The sequence below is a fragment of the Macaca mulatta genome, chromosome 14 (genome assembly GCF_049350105.2).
Source record: "Macaca mulatta isolate MMU2019108-1 chromosome 14, T2T-MMU8v2.0, whole genome shotgun sequence".
Classification (NCBI taxonomy): domain Eukaryota; kingdom Metazoa; phylum Chordata; class Mammalia; order Primates; family Cercopithecidae; genus Macaca; species Macaca mulatta.
In genome coordinates, this window is record NC_133419.1 from 101,807,494 (window position 1) to 101,824,200 (window position 16,707).

Below are 16,707 nucleotides of genomic sequence, written 5' to 3' on the forward strand. Positions count from 1 at the left end.
AATAGATTCCCTTTAGACATCCAGATTTTGGTTTTTCCGCCTATCACTAACTACTCTTTCAGTAGGTTCCTCTTCAGTCACCTCCTAAATGAAGCAAAGTCCTTAGGCATAGTTCTTATATCTCTATTCTCATCCTTCAATTTCTGTCTCTGAAACCTCTTCTACTTTCACATTGTTTATAACATCTAGATGAACATCTCTCATGGCATGATTTCATCATGCCTGACTGTCTTTGCTCTGTCCTCTGGCTGGTTACCAATACTTTAGATTGACCAATTCCTAGTGAAGTGCGAAATCTTGCACCTCACCATCTTTTACCAAATTTGCTCCCACCTGTCATTTTCTCAATTATCTGTTAATGCTAGTATTATTTATTTATTTATTTATTTATTTATTTATTTTTGAGAACAAGTTTCACTCTGTTGCCCAGGTTGGAGTGCAGAGGCATGATCTTGGCTCATTGCAACCTCTACCTCTCGGGTCCAAGCAATTCTCATGCCTCAGCCTCTGAAGTAGCTGGGACTACAGGTGTGTCACCATGCCCAGCTAAGTTTTGTAGTTTTAGTGCAGGGTTTCACTGTGTTGGCCAGTCTAGTCTCAAACTCCTGACCTCAAGTGATCCTCCCGCCTCGGCCTCCCAAATTGCTGGGATTATAGGCATGAACCACCATGCCCAGCCTAGTAGTAGTATTTTTTTGTATCAAATTTATCTGTGGCTTTTTCCTTGCTTCTCACACTCACATCATTCAGCTTCTCTTTCTTGCTGGGGTGCACCAGACTCCTTCACCATTATCAGATAAGAGATCTTTTTATATTCACATGTACCCAGGCCACCTCTTAATGTATTCTGCACTGTCCTCATGTTAATCTTGAATATTGCTTGTTTCTCGTCAGCCTCCTTCTCAAGTTTTTGTATTGCCTATACGATGAAATCTACACTCATTCTATATTTTTCTGCCTTAACTCTCATTTCTGTCTCCTCCAAACAAAACCTTTAGTCACAAACCTTTTGTCCTACCTAAGCATAACATCTCTTTTCCTGACCGTATCACGTCTCTCAAACTCTTCTCGTTTTATCTCTTCCTCATTCTTCAAAGTCAAACTTAAATCTTTTCTCCTTGGGCAATTGCCGAGACCAACTCTGCTGGGGAGACCCTAACCCAGCAGCGCTAGAGGAATTATAGACACACACACAGAAATATAGAGGTGTGAAGTGGGAAATCAGGGGTCTCACAGCCTTCAGAGCGGAGAACCCCAAACGGAGATTTACCCACATATTTATTAACAGCAAGCCAGTCATTAGCATTGTTTCTGTAGATATTAGATTAACTAAAAGTATCCCTTATGGGAAACGAAGGGATGGGCCAAATTAAAGGAATAGGTTGGGCTAGTTAACTGTAGCGGGAACATTTATGCCCTTAAGGCGTAAATCGCTCATGCTGTAGTTTGTGATTTAAGAATGCCTTTAAGCGGTTTTCTGCCCTGGGCGTGCCAGGTGTTCCTTGCCCTCATTCCCGTAAACCCACAACCTTCCAGCTTGGGCATTAGGGCCATTATGGACATGTCACAGTGCTGCTGAGATTTTGTTTATGGCCAGTTTTGGGGCCAGTTTATGGCCAGATTTTGGGGGGCTTTCTCCCATCAAGAAATGATTCAACAAATATCACCTGCCGCCTTTCCCTCTCTTTTGAATTGAGATAGCTTTACAATAAGCTATCTGCAGAGCCATATGGTTTTCTTATGCAATTAATCTGGTTTCTTTAGGTCCCTTTTTTTGCCAGGTAAACAACAGTTTACACCTGTTGTTCTGGCCTAATTATTACTAGTGCTCCCTTTCAGTTTTAAAATTATTTCAGTTCAATTGATGAATCCTAGGCTTACTCTACTTATCCAGTACAAAATATATAGCACCGGTTGCTAGTGGATTTATAAGCAAGTGTTTGCTAGTGAACCATATGATGAGCTTACATACTAAAGAGATCTATTCTAAGTAAAAGAATGTCTTTCTATATCTTATACTGTAAAGAAATTGAACTGTCATATTCCTTAAGTACTGTATGCTCTGGATGATGTTTCTTAGCAGCTTTGGTCTATCAAATTTCTGTAGTCCACATTGGAGGCTATGAAAACACCCTGTAAGTAGCAAACAACAAGAGTCATTTCTCTTTTAACCTTTCTTTGCTTCCCATTCCCCTTTTTGGAGGAGGGTGAGTGGGATGAGACTCTGCATGGCAAATAAGTTTCTGAAGAAATGACTTAATACTTTTGTGTTGGGGTCCCCAAGACCACCCCCAGCTTTGGTAATTTGCTTGGAGAACTCACAGGACTCACATATAGTCATACTCATGGCTAAGATCTATTACAGTGAAAGGAAATAAAGAAAGGGTACAGGGGACAAATTCTGGGGGAAACCAGGTGCAACCTTCTAAGAGTACTCTCCCAATGGAGACACACAGAGCATGCTCAATTCCCCCTGCAAGGAGCTGTGGCCTGTGAAATGTTGTCCACTGAGGAAGTTCATTAGAGACTTGTTGCCTAGAGGTTTACTGGGAGCTGGTCACATAGCACCCGCTCCCGGGCATGTACCCAAATTCCAAACTCCCAGAGGGAAAGGAGGTGTTTGCATAAACCATATTGTTTGTACAAACAGTTTAGGTGCAGTAAGCTATCTCTTAGCTGTTAGAGTGATGTGAACCCTCCCTAAACTAACATTCCCAGACACCAGCCAAGGTCCAGCTTTGTAAGCAAACCTTTCAAGAAACAGCAGTTAGACCTGCTGTGCTAAATCTTTTCTGCATAGTTCTGTTGACTAGAAAAAAAAAATTTTAGACTCTGAAGGTCTCAACATTCTAGTTTGTTCCCATGTGCTCACAACACAATCAACGATGTTACATATATATATGTGTGTATATATATATATTTTTAGATTTTTTTATTTTTTATTTTTTATTATATTTTAAGTTCTAGGGTACATGTGCACAACGTGCAGGTTTGTTACATATATATACTTGTGCCATATTGGTGTGCTGCACCCATCGACTCATCAGCACCCATCAACTCATCATTTACATCAGGTATAATTCCCAATACCTTCCCTCCTCCCTCCCCCCTCCGCATAATAGGCCCCGGTGTGTGATGTTCCCCTTCCAGAGTCCAAGTGATCTCATTGTTCAGTTCCCACCAATGAGTGAGAACATGCAGTGTTTGGTTTTCCATTTTTGCAATAGTTTGCTGAGAATGATGGTTTCCAGCTGCATCCATGTCCCTACAAAGGACACGAACTCATCCTTTTTTATGGCTGCATAGTATTTCATTGTGTGTATGTGCCACATTTTCTTAATCCAATCTGTCACTGATGGACATTTGGGTTGATTCCAAGTCTTTGCTATTGTGAATAGTGCCGCAATAAACATACGTGTGCATGTGTCTTTATAGCAGCATGATTTATAATCCTTTGGGTATTTTTTCTTTAAAAAAAAAAAAATAGAGACAGCATCTTACAATATTGCCCAGGCTGGTCTTGAACTCCTGGGCTCGAACAGTCCTCCCACCTTGGCCTCTCAAAGTTTTGGGACTACAGATGTGAGCCACCATATCCAGCCTGACATTATCTTTTAAAGTAAATAAAATTTCCAAAATAACTTGTGGAATAGAATAGTGCCCCTATTCTTGCATCCCTGTCACCCAGTAGTGTGCTAAGACACGCTCCAGAGAGTCCTTTTCCTGCATCTCTTTCCAGCTCCCACATTCTGTGATGTTGAGTTTGTGTTTTGAAACTGGCCATTTTGGAGTTATTTGTACCACAGAAACCACAAATATTGCAAATCAGGCTTTTCTCCCCAGAGAGCCAGTTGTTAAACATTTATTGACACCTATCCCTCATTACTAAATTAATTAATTCTTATGTATATAGTGTGTTTCAATAAGCGAAGGTAAGAAGAAAAGAAATATAATTTGTGTGGAATGCTGATGTTCTTTTTGTTTGCACCTCTATCTTTCATAAGTGATGTCTGGGAGCTGAAAAGTTTTGAGTTCAAATCTCCTACCTGATTTATACATTCTTCACATTTATTAGCTTAAAATTTAGAATACTCAACTTTAAACATCTCTAGTGAGTTGCTGGTAATATTGGATTCTTTGTAATCACCTAATTAAATGCATAATAAGTATATATAATTACAGCTGATTCTTGAACAACGTGGGGGTTAGGGGCATCTACTCCCTGCACAGTTAAAAGTACATGTATAATTTTTTACTCCTCCAAATCTTAATTACTAATAAGTTCTGTTAACTGGAAGTCTTACCAATAAAATCTTTTTTTTTTTTAATTTTGTTTGTCAAACTCCCATTATAAATGGCTTCAAGTTTTCTATCCCCAAATTGGTGTCAATGGATACTTAGTACTCCAGAGAGCCCCTTCTTTCCATCGGCTTTTGTAACATCCAGCTGGCAACAAGGAAGGTAGAGGTGGGCAAGAAAAGTAAGTCATGTCTCTCTGCTAAGCCAAAGTCACTTTTAAAGAGTGCATCTGAGGGTGATAGTAGGCAGAGAAGAGGGAAGAGAGAGGCATTGTCTAAAAGAAAATGAAATCACCTCAGTAATACTCTCTTATACTTTGTCAATAGAACCTTATTGCAATCAGATATAATGAGTGTGCATGACATTGACATAGCATGATTCATCAGGTTAGAGCCATTGAATTTTTATTTGTCTGTTTATTTGTTTGACTCTGCCACCAGCATTATCTAAGATCTTACCTAATGAAGTGGCTCTCCTGCTTAATATTCTTAGATGCTTCTCCCTCCATTAAAATCCTAATTTGTTATGCAGCATCCAAGATATTTTACAGTATGATGCTATCCTCACTTCTCCCTCTTCTTCTCCATGTGTTCACACTGCAGTCAAATCCATCTCTTCATGCCTCTTTACTTTTTCAGGAAAATGGCCCCTGCTTTTTTTTTATATTGTCGACTATTCAGTCAATTGTTCGTCTTAAGATTCAACTCCAAATACCACCATTTTGTCCCATAATTTTGAATTTTATCCATCCTTCTATGATCCCATAATTTTTCATTTACATTTCTTGTATTTTTTTTTAACTGCAATGGGTATTGTGTACTTATTCTGTGTGTGTTATGTGTCTGTGTGTGTATCTCCTGCCCCACACACTATATGCTCTTGTAGGCAAAGACTATAATAAGTGCTGAGTTAAACTTTTGGTTGGAGTTACTTTGTAATAAAGACAGCAGAGCAGGAATTGAATCTCTCTCTATGTAGAACCATCAGTAATCACCCTCTGGTTTTTCTCTTTAGGCAGATACACAAATTGACCGAGAACATCAGAACTTCTATGAAGCGTCATTAGAATATGTCTTTAAAATTCAAGAGGTCCAAGAAAAAAAGAAGTTTGAATTTGTTGAACCGGTAAGTTTCAGATTTTTTGTAAAAATGGTAGGCTGAAAACAATCTATGGAAAAAAAGTACACTTTTTTTTTTATAATATATAATTTTTCTTGAAAATTATGATTGATAAAAATAAAAGGGGAGTAGAGAAGGGATGAACAGGTGGAGTACAGGCGACTTTTAGGACAGTGAAACTCTTCTGTACAATAGTGTAGTGATGGATGAGAATACCGTTGTACATTTGTCAAAACCCGTAGAATGGGTAGCACAAAAACTGAGCTCTAATGTGTACTATGGATTCATTTAATATTAATGTATTAGCATTGCCGCATCGGCTATAACAAAAGTACCACAGAAATGCAAGATGCTAATAAGAGAGGAAGCTGTTAGCGGGAGAGAAGTACAGAGGTGGTAGGGGACAGGTGAGCTAAGGGGGCATAAGGGAACTTCATTCTTTCCACTCATTTTTTGGCAAACCTAAAACTGCTCTAAAAATGAAATGTATTAATTAAATAAATTTTAAAAAAAGGGGCTGTACATTATCTATACATGAATGAGTACACTTCACCAGTAAAATGACCCATTTAGCAAAACTTTAGACAGAGAGGGAAAACTGAAGGCTCTGTTTTCCCCTTCCTCACAGGGCTCGGATCTGCTGGACTTTCCTATGAAGTCATTTATTTTCCCAAGTCAGTGTAAAATGTAATGGATTTCCTAATGTAAACTGCATTACAGAAAAGAACAGGTGGCTGGTCTTTATAAGCTTATTTCATTTTTTAGCATTTTTTTCAAGTGATACCCTAATGTGTTCCAATATTGCCTAAAAAGGCGTCTTGACAAAGTGGCATGTATGATGAATAAAGGTTTGCTCTAGAGTCAGGTGGTCTGTTGTCTGCATTCTTCAATTCCCATGAGATCAGAGGATAGGGTTAATAAATGTATAAGTAATCAGATACCTAATTTAAGCCATTCTTTTCTTCCTATGTCAGTCCTTTAAAAAATCCATTCATAATAAAAATAAAATACTCTCTGTTAGTGGATATGATAAGGAGAAGGCAAAGGAAGACAACATTGTAAAATGTATTTCACATGAATCATTTTCTAATGGAAATCCACCAGCTGTCCCCTAAAGATAATGGAAAACTGAGACAGAGCAGAGGTTGGGGACAGTTATCAGGCCCAACCTGGCTTCCAGGACCTCTTCCTTTAGTTGGAACCTATTGACTCTCTCCTGTAAACTAGGCAGTAGGCACATTTGCAAGACCAGCTTTCAGCTAGAGAGATGAGGGAACTGAAGACCACCACTCAGGCTCAGGGATTTAACTTTTACCTTTTATTTAGAATAACAAACTGAAGTTCAAGTTCTGTTTACCAAACACTTAATCCTTAAATCCCCTAGGATTATCCTCTTATATAGCAGACACTTTAAGATCTGATTAAACTTTCTATGACCTAGAGAATGTTCTGAAGCTCATCTGGGGCTCATGGACAACTAGCCAGCCTAACGTTTCCTGTTCTAGGAAGATGACCACTACTTATGGATCCTGTTCCCCTTCCCATTGACTAAGTCCCACCCCAGAATCCCACCATGGTTTCTGAAGCTTCGCTTCTTGCTAGCAAACTACTTCCCTAGAGCCTGCCCCTTGGGATTTTTGAATTGCAGCTCTTCTTGACACCAAACCGTCAGAGACCCCATTAATTCTGACAGTTTTTCTGTATATTCCTTCGTTGTGTCTTCCCATTTCCTTCAGACACTGTGCTGATCTGCTGTGCTGTTGTTTCTTCTCACACCTGGAATAATCCTTTCACATCTGTATGCCTTTATTCCTCTTGGAAGATGATATGGGGGTCGCTTGTTTCCCTAGGTCTCTTTTATAGCCCATCCTGTCTGGGAACAGTGAACTAGAACATTCTGTAAGATGACATCAGATGTATAAAGAGGAGATTGTAAAAAAATGTTTGCTCACAGGTGGCAGAAAGAATGACAAGAATTTATGAATTCCTGTAAAAATACGGTAGAGAAGTAGAAGCCATCTTTCAACTGAAATGTGTTTTCTTCCCTCAACCTTATCCGAAGCTATGATGTCCTGATAAGTCTTCTGTCATGCATACCTTTCTTATGACACCACAGTCAAAATTGATGTTAAAATTGTCCTTCTTCCAAAATATTTTCCTGGCTGCTCTGTTTTTCCTATTAGAGCGTCTGGCCAAACCAAATAGTACTGTCAGTTTGGTCTCATCCTCATTTCTAGCCTCAGAGTCTCATCCATGGAGTTGTACTTAATATCCATTTGAACAATGAGAATAGAAATGGGATCAATGAAGCATGAGTGTGTATGTCAATCTTTAGGTTTATGCATTGACAAATTAATTTGGAGGAGAAAAGTTGTAAACCAAAGTTCCCGGGAACTATAAACATAAAAAGACATGAAAACACTTTAATGTCTTTGCTGTTTTTGTTCTTTAAAAATCCAATTCTTGTTTGTATTGCTATTGCATGTTGCAGAAATCTAGTAGTCTATTCTAGCTTTAGCCCAGATTAGTTTAACAAATAAGCATTAGAGTAAAGCAAATGCCCTGGGGATGGGTCTATCTCCTATAGATTGTAAGAAATCCGATAGAAAATATGAACAGGGGATAGTGATTCACGAAATAATATTCTTACCTTACGATGATATATTTGAGATTAGTTTACATTGTTTTAATTAATATCAAGATCATACCGCTTGTCATAAAACTTCTATGCCATATTCATGTGCTATTAAGAATAAATATTCTGGCTGGCATGGTGGCTCAGGCCTGTAATCCCAGCACTTTGGGAGGCCAAGGCGGGTGGATTGCTTGAGGTCAGGAGTTCAAGAGCAGCCTGACCAATATGGTGAAACCTTGTCTCTACTAAAAATGCAAAAATTAGCTGGGCGTGGTGTCATGTGCCTGTAGTCTAAGCTACTCAAGAGGCTGAGGCATGAGAATTGCTTGAACCTGGGAGGTGGAGGTTGCAGTGATCCAAGATCACACCACTGCACTCCAGCCTGGGCAACAGAGTAACACTCTGTCTCAATAAATAATAAATAAATAAATAAATAAATAAATAAATAAATATTCCTACATTGTCATTATTCTAAAGAAAAACTAGGTCTGACACATGGATTAAAAGAGGACATTCAAATGTTATTTATAAATAAGCTACGTGTTATTGTTTTAAAAGCATACCTGGAATCAATTTTTTTGTTAGTATGTTTGGTGTTTTTGAGATGGAGTTTGCCCTATTGCCCAGGTAGGAGTGCAGTGACATAATCTCAGCTCACTACAACCTCCACCTGACAGGTTTAAGCGATTCTCCTGCCTCAGGCTCCTGAGCGAGTAGCTGAAATTACAGGCATACACCACCACACCCAGATAATTTTTTTAGTTTTAGTAGAGACAGAGTTTCATGACGTTGGCCGGGCTGGTCTCGAGCTCCTGACCTCAGGTGATCCACCTGTTTCGGCCTCCCAAAGTGCTGGGATTACAGGGTGAGCCACCATGCCTGGCCTGAAATCAGCTTTTTAAACTCAGTTCTCTATAAGCTATACAAGTTTAATAGCCATCTTTTTTCTAGTTTATTATATTTTATATAGAAAGGGATTATAGCTCACTGGTGATTTCTAGACCCACCATTCTGTGTGGTAGTAATTACCCATAGCTAGTCTGAGTTAGGATGTGCTATAAATATAAAATCAACATCAGCCTGCAGAATCTTAGTATGAAAAAATGGATAATAACTCATTAATACCTCTTTTATACTGATTACAGGTTGAAATGCTATTTTGGATATATTGTATTAAAATAAATTATTCAAATTTATTTCACTTTTTTTTTTTTTTTTTTTTTAAGTATCTAAAATATGTTTACTAGCCAGGCATGGTGGCTCACGCCTGTAGTCCCAGCACATTAGGAGGCTGAGGCGGGCAGATCGCTTGAAACCAGTAGTTCAAGACCAGCTTGGCCAACATGGTGAAACCTCGTCTCTGCTAAAAACACAAAAACTAGCCAGGCATGGTGATGGGTGCCTGTAATCCCAGCTACTCAGGAGGCTGAGGCACGAGATTCACTTGAACCCTGGAAGTGGAGATTGCAGTGAGCCAAAATCACGCCACTGCACACCAGCCTGGGTGACAGAGTGAGACTAGTTAATTACACATTGGCTTCATTTGTGGTTCATATTATGTTTCTGTTGAACAGCAGGCTCATCCTTCCAGATATGGCAACAAGATACGTAAGTTTAGGTTTATGATGGGGGAAAGAGATCAGGGAGGGAGAAACATCTCCTGACTCTTGGTTATAATATTCACCTACTGCTCAGAGCTGCCTGAGGTTTATGAGAACTTTTATGGATTAGAAGAAGCAGTTCTAGAAGTACTCTGAACACAAACAGCTTGAGTAAGAGTTGTGGAGGAGCCCAGAGGTCTCAGAAGTATTTCACGGTACATAAAGGTTTGTGGCTTAGAAAACGGAATCTTGTTATGACTCATCTGCCTTATGATTCATTCAGCTATAAACTTGTGTATGTGTTGATTATGTCCTTGAAGCCTACTTAGTTGGATGTATGTTTTGTGAGCAACTACTATGTGCTATGTGTTTTCTCTGTTAGCTCACATAAATCCATAACAGCATTATCATGAAGTAGTTGTTAGATGAAGAAGCTAAGTTACAGAAAGATTGTTGGTTGCCTAAGGCCACAAATCTGAAGTGGCAGGTAGGAACCCAGAACCCAAATCTGAAGTCATGGTGTAGTACCACTTCCTTAGTGGCCACTTCACCACAGAAATTAATCCTTCCTGATAATATTTGCTCTGGCCAAATAAAATGGATGATTAGAAAATTATACTGTGTAGTTATGTTAGCTCCTTAAAATTAGAAGAAAATAAGAGATTTACCTTTGGTAAGCAGAGACAAAGTATAATAGCTAAATGAGTTGGAATAAGATGTAATTTGGCTCCACATGTTACAGCTGTGCAAATATGGCACATTTTACAAATTCTCTGCCTCAGGTTTTTATCTGTATATTGAGGACAACAATAATGTGTAGTTCCCAGGATCGTAGTGAGGATCAACCAGCACAGGTAATGCGTAGAGCTCTTGTATTGTACCTGGTACATCGTTAGCATCAATAAAGCACCAGCCAGTGTGTACCTCACTTATACTGTGATTGCTAGATAGGAAAACAACACTTATGAATCCCTTTGTTAGTTGTGGCTTTAAAGCCCCAGGTAGCTTTTTTAAAAACACATTTTAATTTTAGCCTTCTAAATATACGCGTAGAGTAAGTTTTGTAATAGCATTTTCATATTACAGTATTCCTTTTAGACTCCATTGTAGTTTTTTTGTATTAATGTTTAAAGTTAATGCAGAAAAGGAAAATAAATCATCATATATAAACTAAAATAGAGTGCTTTTGGTGCTCTTCCCTTGGACTGCTAAATCCAATTTAAATTTTTTGCTGAAGAAAATTTTGCATAATTTGCTAACATGTTTTTGCTTGTTATTATCAAGAAGTATACTATAAAATACTTTTTAGAGTCTCTGAATTTAAAAAGCTTAAATAATTTTGAGATTGAAATGCTACTGCTAAGTCTTTTTAAAAAATCCATCCGCTAGTATATAGATGAGCGGATTTTGAAAGATTAACCTTTTGATGTTTTTTTCTTTTTCAATATAATCAATTAGCTTTAATTTAGTAAATCAAAGTGAAAAAAATAAGGTAGCATCATTGTTTTTTGAAACTCTGTAGGACTAAAAGTTAAATTTCTATCCTGTTTAAAATCTGTGGGCAATCATTCTTTGAAAATGAAACAGCAAAGCTTTTAAATAAAAATAAAATCTGCAACAGTTCATGGATAAATCTAAAGTTCAGGGTACTGTTATTGAAAATTGGAAATTTGTGATATAATTTAATGAACAGAATTTTATAAAAATAAGAAAAATGCATCCTATGTGTTTGGTAGAAATCAATCATGTAGCTTCTGCTGGACTTTATCACCTTGCTGGTGACAGTACCTTCTCTATTATAACTGAGCTCTAAAGATAAGCTGGCTATTCATCAATGCCTCTGTTCCTTTACCACCAAAGTGTACCTCAGGCCCCTTCATCTGAATTCCCTCCTCTTGAATGCTCAGAAATCCATCTTTTCAGGAATTCCAATGATGTTTTTGAGTGCTGAGGAGATGGATGGCCACGGCTTTGTTTTATTAATCAGTGTGCATGTCTGTCCATTCATTCATTTGTGCTTCTGTCCTCTGATTTTAAAAGCAGTCTTTTCCAGACCAGCATTGACTGGCCACTTTCCATTCTTGGCTCTCTTTTTGTCTTCAAGTTTCTCATTATTTATTTGATTAGATTTGTATATGCTTTTGTTTTCTTGCCGTGAACTCCCTTGCACATCTATGCATTAGACTTAAAGCAATCTGTAGTCATTTTGAAGGTATCCTTTAAGATGTTTATCTCGAAGTCTCCTCCAGGCAGGGAATTGCAAAGACTACAGATTTAACTCACAGGCCTGACACTTTTACAGTGTGAAAATTGATGCCTTGACTTTGCCTTACTTTTCTAATCTTCTTAGAAGCTTAGATGGCCAAATGTGAAGAATGGAACTATATAACATTTTGATTTCTTATAGTGCATTATGGTGCTTTGTGTATGGGAAGTATTTATTTTTATTTTTTAAAAACAACTTCAGGCCAGGCATGGTAGCTCACACCTGTGATCCCAGCAAGTTGGGAGGCTGAGGCGGGAGGATTGTTTGAGCCCAGGAGTTCAAAACCAGTCTTGGCAACATGGCAAAACACCACCTCTACAAAAATTAATTAGGCATGGTGGCATGCGCCTGTAGTCTTAGCTACTTGGGAACTGAGGTGGGAGGATCACTTGAGCCTGGGAAGTCAAAACTGCAGTGAACTCTAATCGTGCCACTACACTCCAGCCTGTGTGAAAGGGTGAGACCTTGTCTCAAAAAAGGAAAAAAAAAACTTCATAAAGATATAATTCACATGCCACACAGACAACTAATTTAAACTGTAATATCCAAAGGGACTGTAGTATATTCACAGATATGTGCAACAATCACTACAAAAAAATTTAAAGTATTTTCATCACCTTAAAAATAAACATCACATCCGTTAGCTGTCTTTCCCAGTATACCCCATAACCCCCAATCCTGAAAACCACTAATTATTTTCTGTCTCTATTAATTTGCCTACTCTGGGCATTTCATACAAATGAAATTGTATAATAAATGACCTTTTGTGATTGGCTTCTTTTACTCAGATGCAGTTTTCAAGGTTCATCCATCTGAAAGCATGCATCAGTACTTCTTTTCCCTTTAGGGCCAAATAATATTTTATTGTATGGATAGACCACATTTTGCTTGTCCAAATATTAGTTAATGGATACCTTTTCACTATTATGAATAATGTTATAAACCAGCTGTTCCCAACCTTTTGTGGCACCAGGGACCAGTTTTGTGGAAGACAATTTCTCCAAGAAAAAATTGGTCGGGAGGGAAGGGTTTGGGGATAAAACTGTTCCACCTCAGATCATCAAGCATTAGATTCTCATAAGAAGCACGCAACATAGATCCCTCACATGCACAGTTCACAATAGGCCTCCCCGCTCCTATGAGAGTCTAATGCCAGCACTGACCTGATAGGAGGCAGAGCTCACCCACAGCTCACCTCCTGCCATGCAGTTGGGTTCCTAACCGGCTGCAAATGACCTTTACTGGTCTGCAGCCCAGGGATTGGGGACACCTGTTATAAACATTCATGCACAAATTTTCGTGTAGATACAAGTTTTTCCCTCTCTTGAAGTAGAATTACTGAGTCATATGGTGTGTTTCACCATCTGAGGAACTACCAAAATAACTGCACCCTTTGACATTCCCACCAGTGGTGTATGAGGGATACCGTTTCTCCATGTCCCTCACACACACTTGCTATTATCTCACTTTTTGTGTCTAGCCATCCCAGAGAGGTGAACTTAGATTTCACTGTGGTTTTGATTTCGATTTCTCTGATGACTAATAAGTCAAGAATCTTTCAAATGCTTTTTGACCATTCATATATTTCTTTCGAGAAATGTCTATTCAGTTTCTTTGCCTATTTTTAAACTAGGTTATTTGTCTTTTTATTATTTAATTGTAAGAGTTGTTTATGTATTCTGCATATAAGCCCCTTATCAGATAAATGATTTTTCTAAATATATTCTTCCATTCTATTAGTTTTCTTTCAATTTTCATGACAGTGTACATCGAAGCATGAGTTTTTAATTTTGATGAAGTTTGTGTATTTTTTTGTTGTTGTTTGTGCTTTTGGTGTCATATATAAGAATCCATTGCCAAACACATCATAGAGATGTATTCCTATCTTTTTTCTAAGTGTTTCATAGTTTATGTCTTAAATTTAGGTCCTTGATCCATTTTCAGGTAATTTTTTGTCTATGCCATAAGGTAGGGGCTTCAACTTCATTCCTTTGCATTTGGCTATGCAATTATCCTAGAATAATTTGTTGAAAAGGCTATTCATTCTCCCTTGTGTAGTTGTACCACTCTTGTCAAAAACCAGATGATGACAGAATGTATGTGTATAACAGGCTCTCAATTCCATTACACTGATTTACATGTCTGCTTTAGTGGCTGGGATGTGAGGAAAGACTATGGTTTCAATTTACCCTTATGCCAATATCCCACTGTGCTGATTACTGTTGTTTTGTGTTAAGTTTTGAAGTGTTTTTTGTTGTTGTTGTTTTGTTGTTAAGATTTTTTTTTTTTTTTGACTGGTTGGGGTTCCTTGCAGTGCCCTGTAAATTTTAGAATCAGCTTGTCAATTACTACAAAAAAGTCAGCTGAAATTCTGACAGGGATTGTGTAGAATATGTATGTCAATTTGGGGAATATTACCATCTTAACAATATTAAGTTATCCAGTCTATGAACATGAGATACTCTCCATTTATTTTGACCTTCCTTAATTTCTTTATACGGTATTTTACAGTTTTCAGAGCATAACTTTTATACGTCGTTTGTTAAATCACTTTTCCCAAGTAGTTTATTTTTTTGAAGCTATTGTAAATGGCATTGTTTTCTTAACTTTATTTTCAGATTGTTCATTGCAAGTGTATAGAAATACAACTGATTTTTGTATATTGGTCTTTGTATCCTGCAACCTTATTAAACTTGTTTATTAGTTATAATAGCTTTGCCCTGGATTTTGTAGGATTTTATATATATGAGATCATGGCATTTGCAAACAGAGATGCTTTTTCTTTTTTCTTTCTCATCTGGATGCCTTTTATTTCTTTTTCTTGCTTAGTTTTTTTTTTGACTAGAAGCTGTAGCACAATATTAGAAGTGTCAAGAATGGGCATCATTATCTTGTTCCTGATCTTGGGTGGAGAAGGAACACATTCACTCTTTTATCATTAAATATGACATTAACTGTGAGAGTGGAGTGTTCAGTATTTTAAGCAGTGATTAATTTCTTAGGAGAGAAGGGTTTATGCTTACAGTTCTTAGTGGTCAAAGATGGTTACTGAATTATATTTGACAACTGACTTTACTTTGTTGGTAAAGCTGGTGGACGGGCTCTGTAGAAATTGATTGTGAGGGTTCCATTAAACTCAAGAACAAATTCAGAGCATGATTGGCAGTGCTGCTGTAGGAAGATGGGATGTCTCTACCACTTTGAGAATTTTAATAAGCTAAAGAAAAGAGGTCATTGTAATAATTGATTGTTGTCAGTCAGAAAAGAGGGTAAGCATGTAGGAGTGAATCACATCCTTGTAAAAGCATTCACACTTCAATGGTTCTCAGTTTGAGCAATTCAGTTATCTGAAATTAACTATATCTACCACTTAGAGGCTCTTCATCTCACCAACCCCTTTTCTTAACTCTTACTATTATTTGCCATTTACATCATCAGTGGTAACTTAAGGCTTGACACTTTTGGAAGTGCCACATCCATACTGCATTTAGTTAATTGGTTACTAATGGGCTGGGAAATTATGAATATTTGTTCCTTTTCTGGCTTGTAATGGGGTTATTTTAAAGATCATTTATCTGTAAGTATGGTATCAGTTTTTCCAATTGGTTGGGTTATTGGAGTGACAAGTAATTTGGTTCTAACCCTTGGGAATAATAATGTGCTATATGAGATTTTCCCAATGATAAAAGGAACTTTCTTAGTATTCAAACTATTCTGTCTATCTAGGAGTTTGTAGTTGTTATTATGGTTACTGTTATTATTTTAAATGTCAAATTTACTTTAGGGTAAACTGAAACCATAGTTTTTCCCTCACATCCCAGCCATTCGGGCAGATTCACCAAAGAAAATGATCTGTGGGAAGTGCAATTCTTAAAGCTTTTCAGGCTGTCCTGTTCAGTTCCTTTCATTTCACATCTTGGAATTTTGTAGAGGATGAAAGGAACAAGTATAGGATTCAAACCTATAAAACGTTTAACTTTGCTGCCATCTAGAGGCAGGTTTTTCATAATGCGATCTTCAATAAACCCAAATGCTGCTTCCAAAGCCGTGGAATAAAAAGGAAAAGGTGGATTGTTTTTTGTATATAATTCTTATGTGCCTTCTATTGGATTGTACATTTCCTAGCAGGTGCTCAGCGTGCTTTATGAGATTAAAAGAAATTTGTCTGCTACTAAGTGAATCTGAATTCTGCTAGAAGCTGCCAATGGGTTTATTTTCCTCTTGACTGAAGTTGGCTGCGTATAAAATGCTAAGGATATGGAATAATCTGAATAAGATGAGGGTACCAGGATCTTACTTTTTAGAACATGACTAAGAATTTAAAAGCAGAGTTTAGTGGGAAATATTGGTTTACCAAAATCAGTGTGAAAATACGTCCATAAGAGTTTTGGTTAGGGCGACCCACATGTGGTTCAGTGAATCTGCAATCATGCAGCAGCCCTTCGCATGAGGGAGCGTCTCACAGGTAGTTCCCTGGAGCGCACCCAGCATCTTCTCCAGATGTCTAGTCTTTTGAAATAGAATACACATTGACATTCCTTATCCAAAATGTTTAGGACTAGAAGTGTTTCCTATTTTTTTCATATTTTCGGATATTTGCATATACATAATGAGCTATCTTGGGAATTGGACCCAAGTCTGAACATGAAAGTCATTATGTTTCCTATACACCTCATACACATAGCCTGAGGATAATTTTATTTTATACAATATTCTTAATAATTTTGTGCATGAAGCACAATTTGTATATATTGAACCACCAGAAAGCAAAAGTATCAGGTGTGGAA

General features: G+C 37.6%; 1 protein-coding gene across 1 annotated transcript in view; it reads left to right on the plus strand.

Annotated features, from left to right (window-relative positions):
- ARHGAP42 (Rho GTPase activating protein 42) overlaps positions 1-16,707 on the plus strand; it is a 307,373-nt gene that overhangs the window by 230,086 nt on the left and 60,580 nt on the right. Inside the window, exon 6 of the mRNA XM_002799784.4 lies at positions 5,314-5,424. Within this exon, the coding sequence (XP_002799830.1) occupies positions 5,314-5,424 (111 nt within the window). The remainder of the gene's footprint in view (positions 1-5,313; positions 5,425-16,707) is intronic.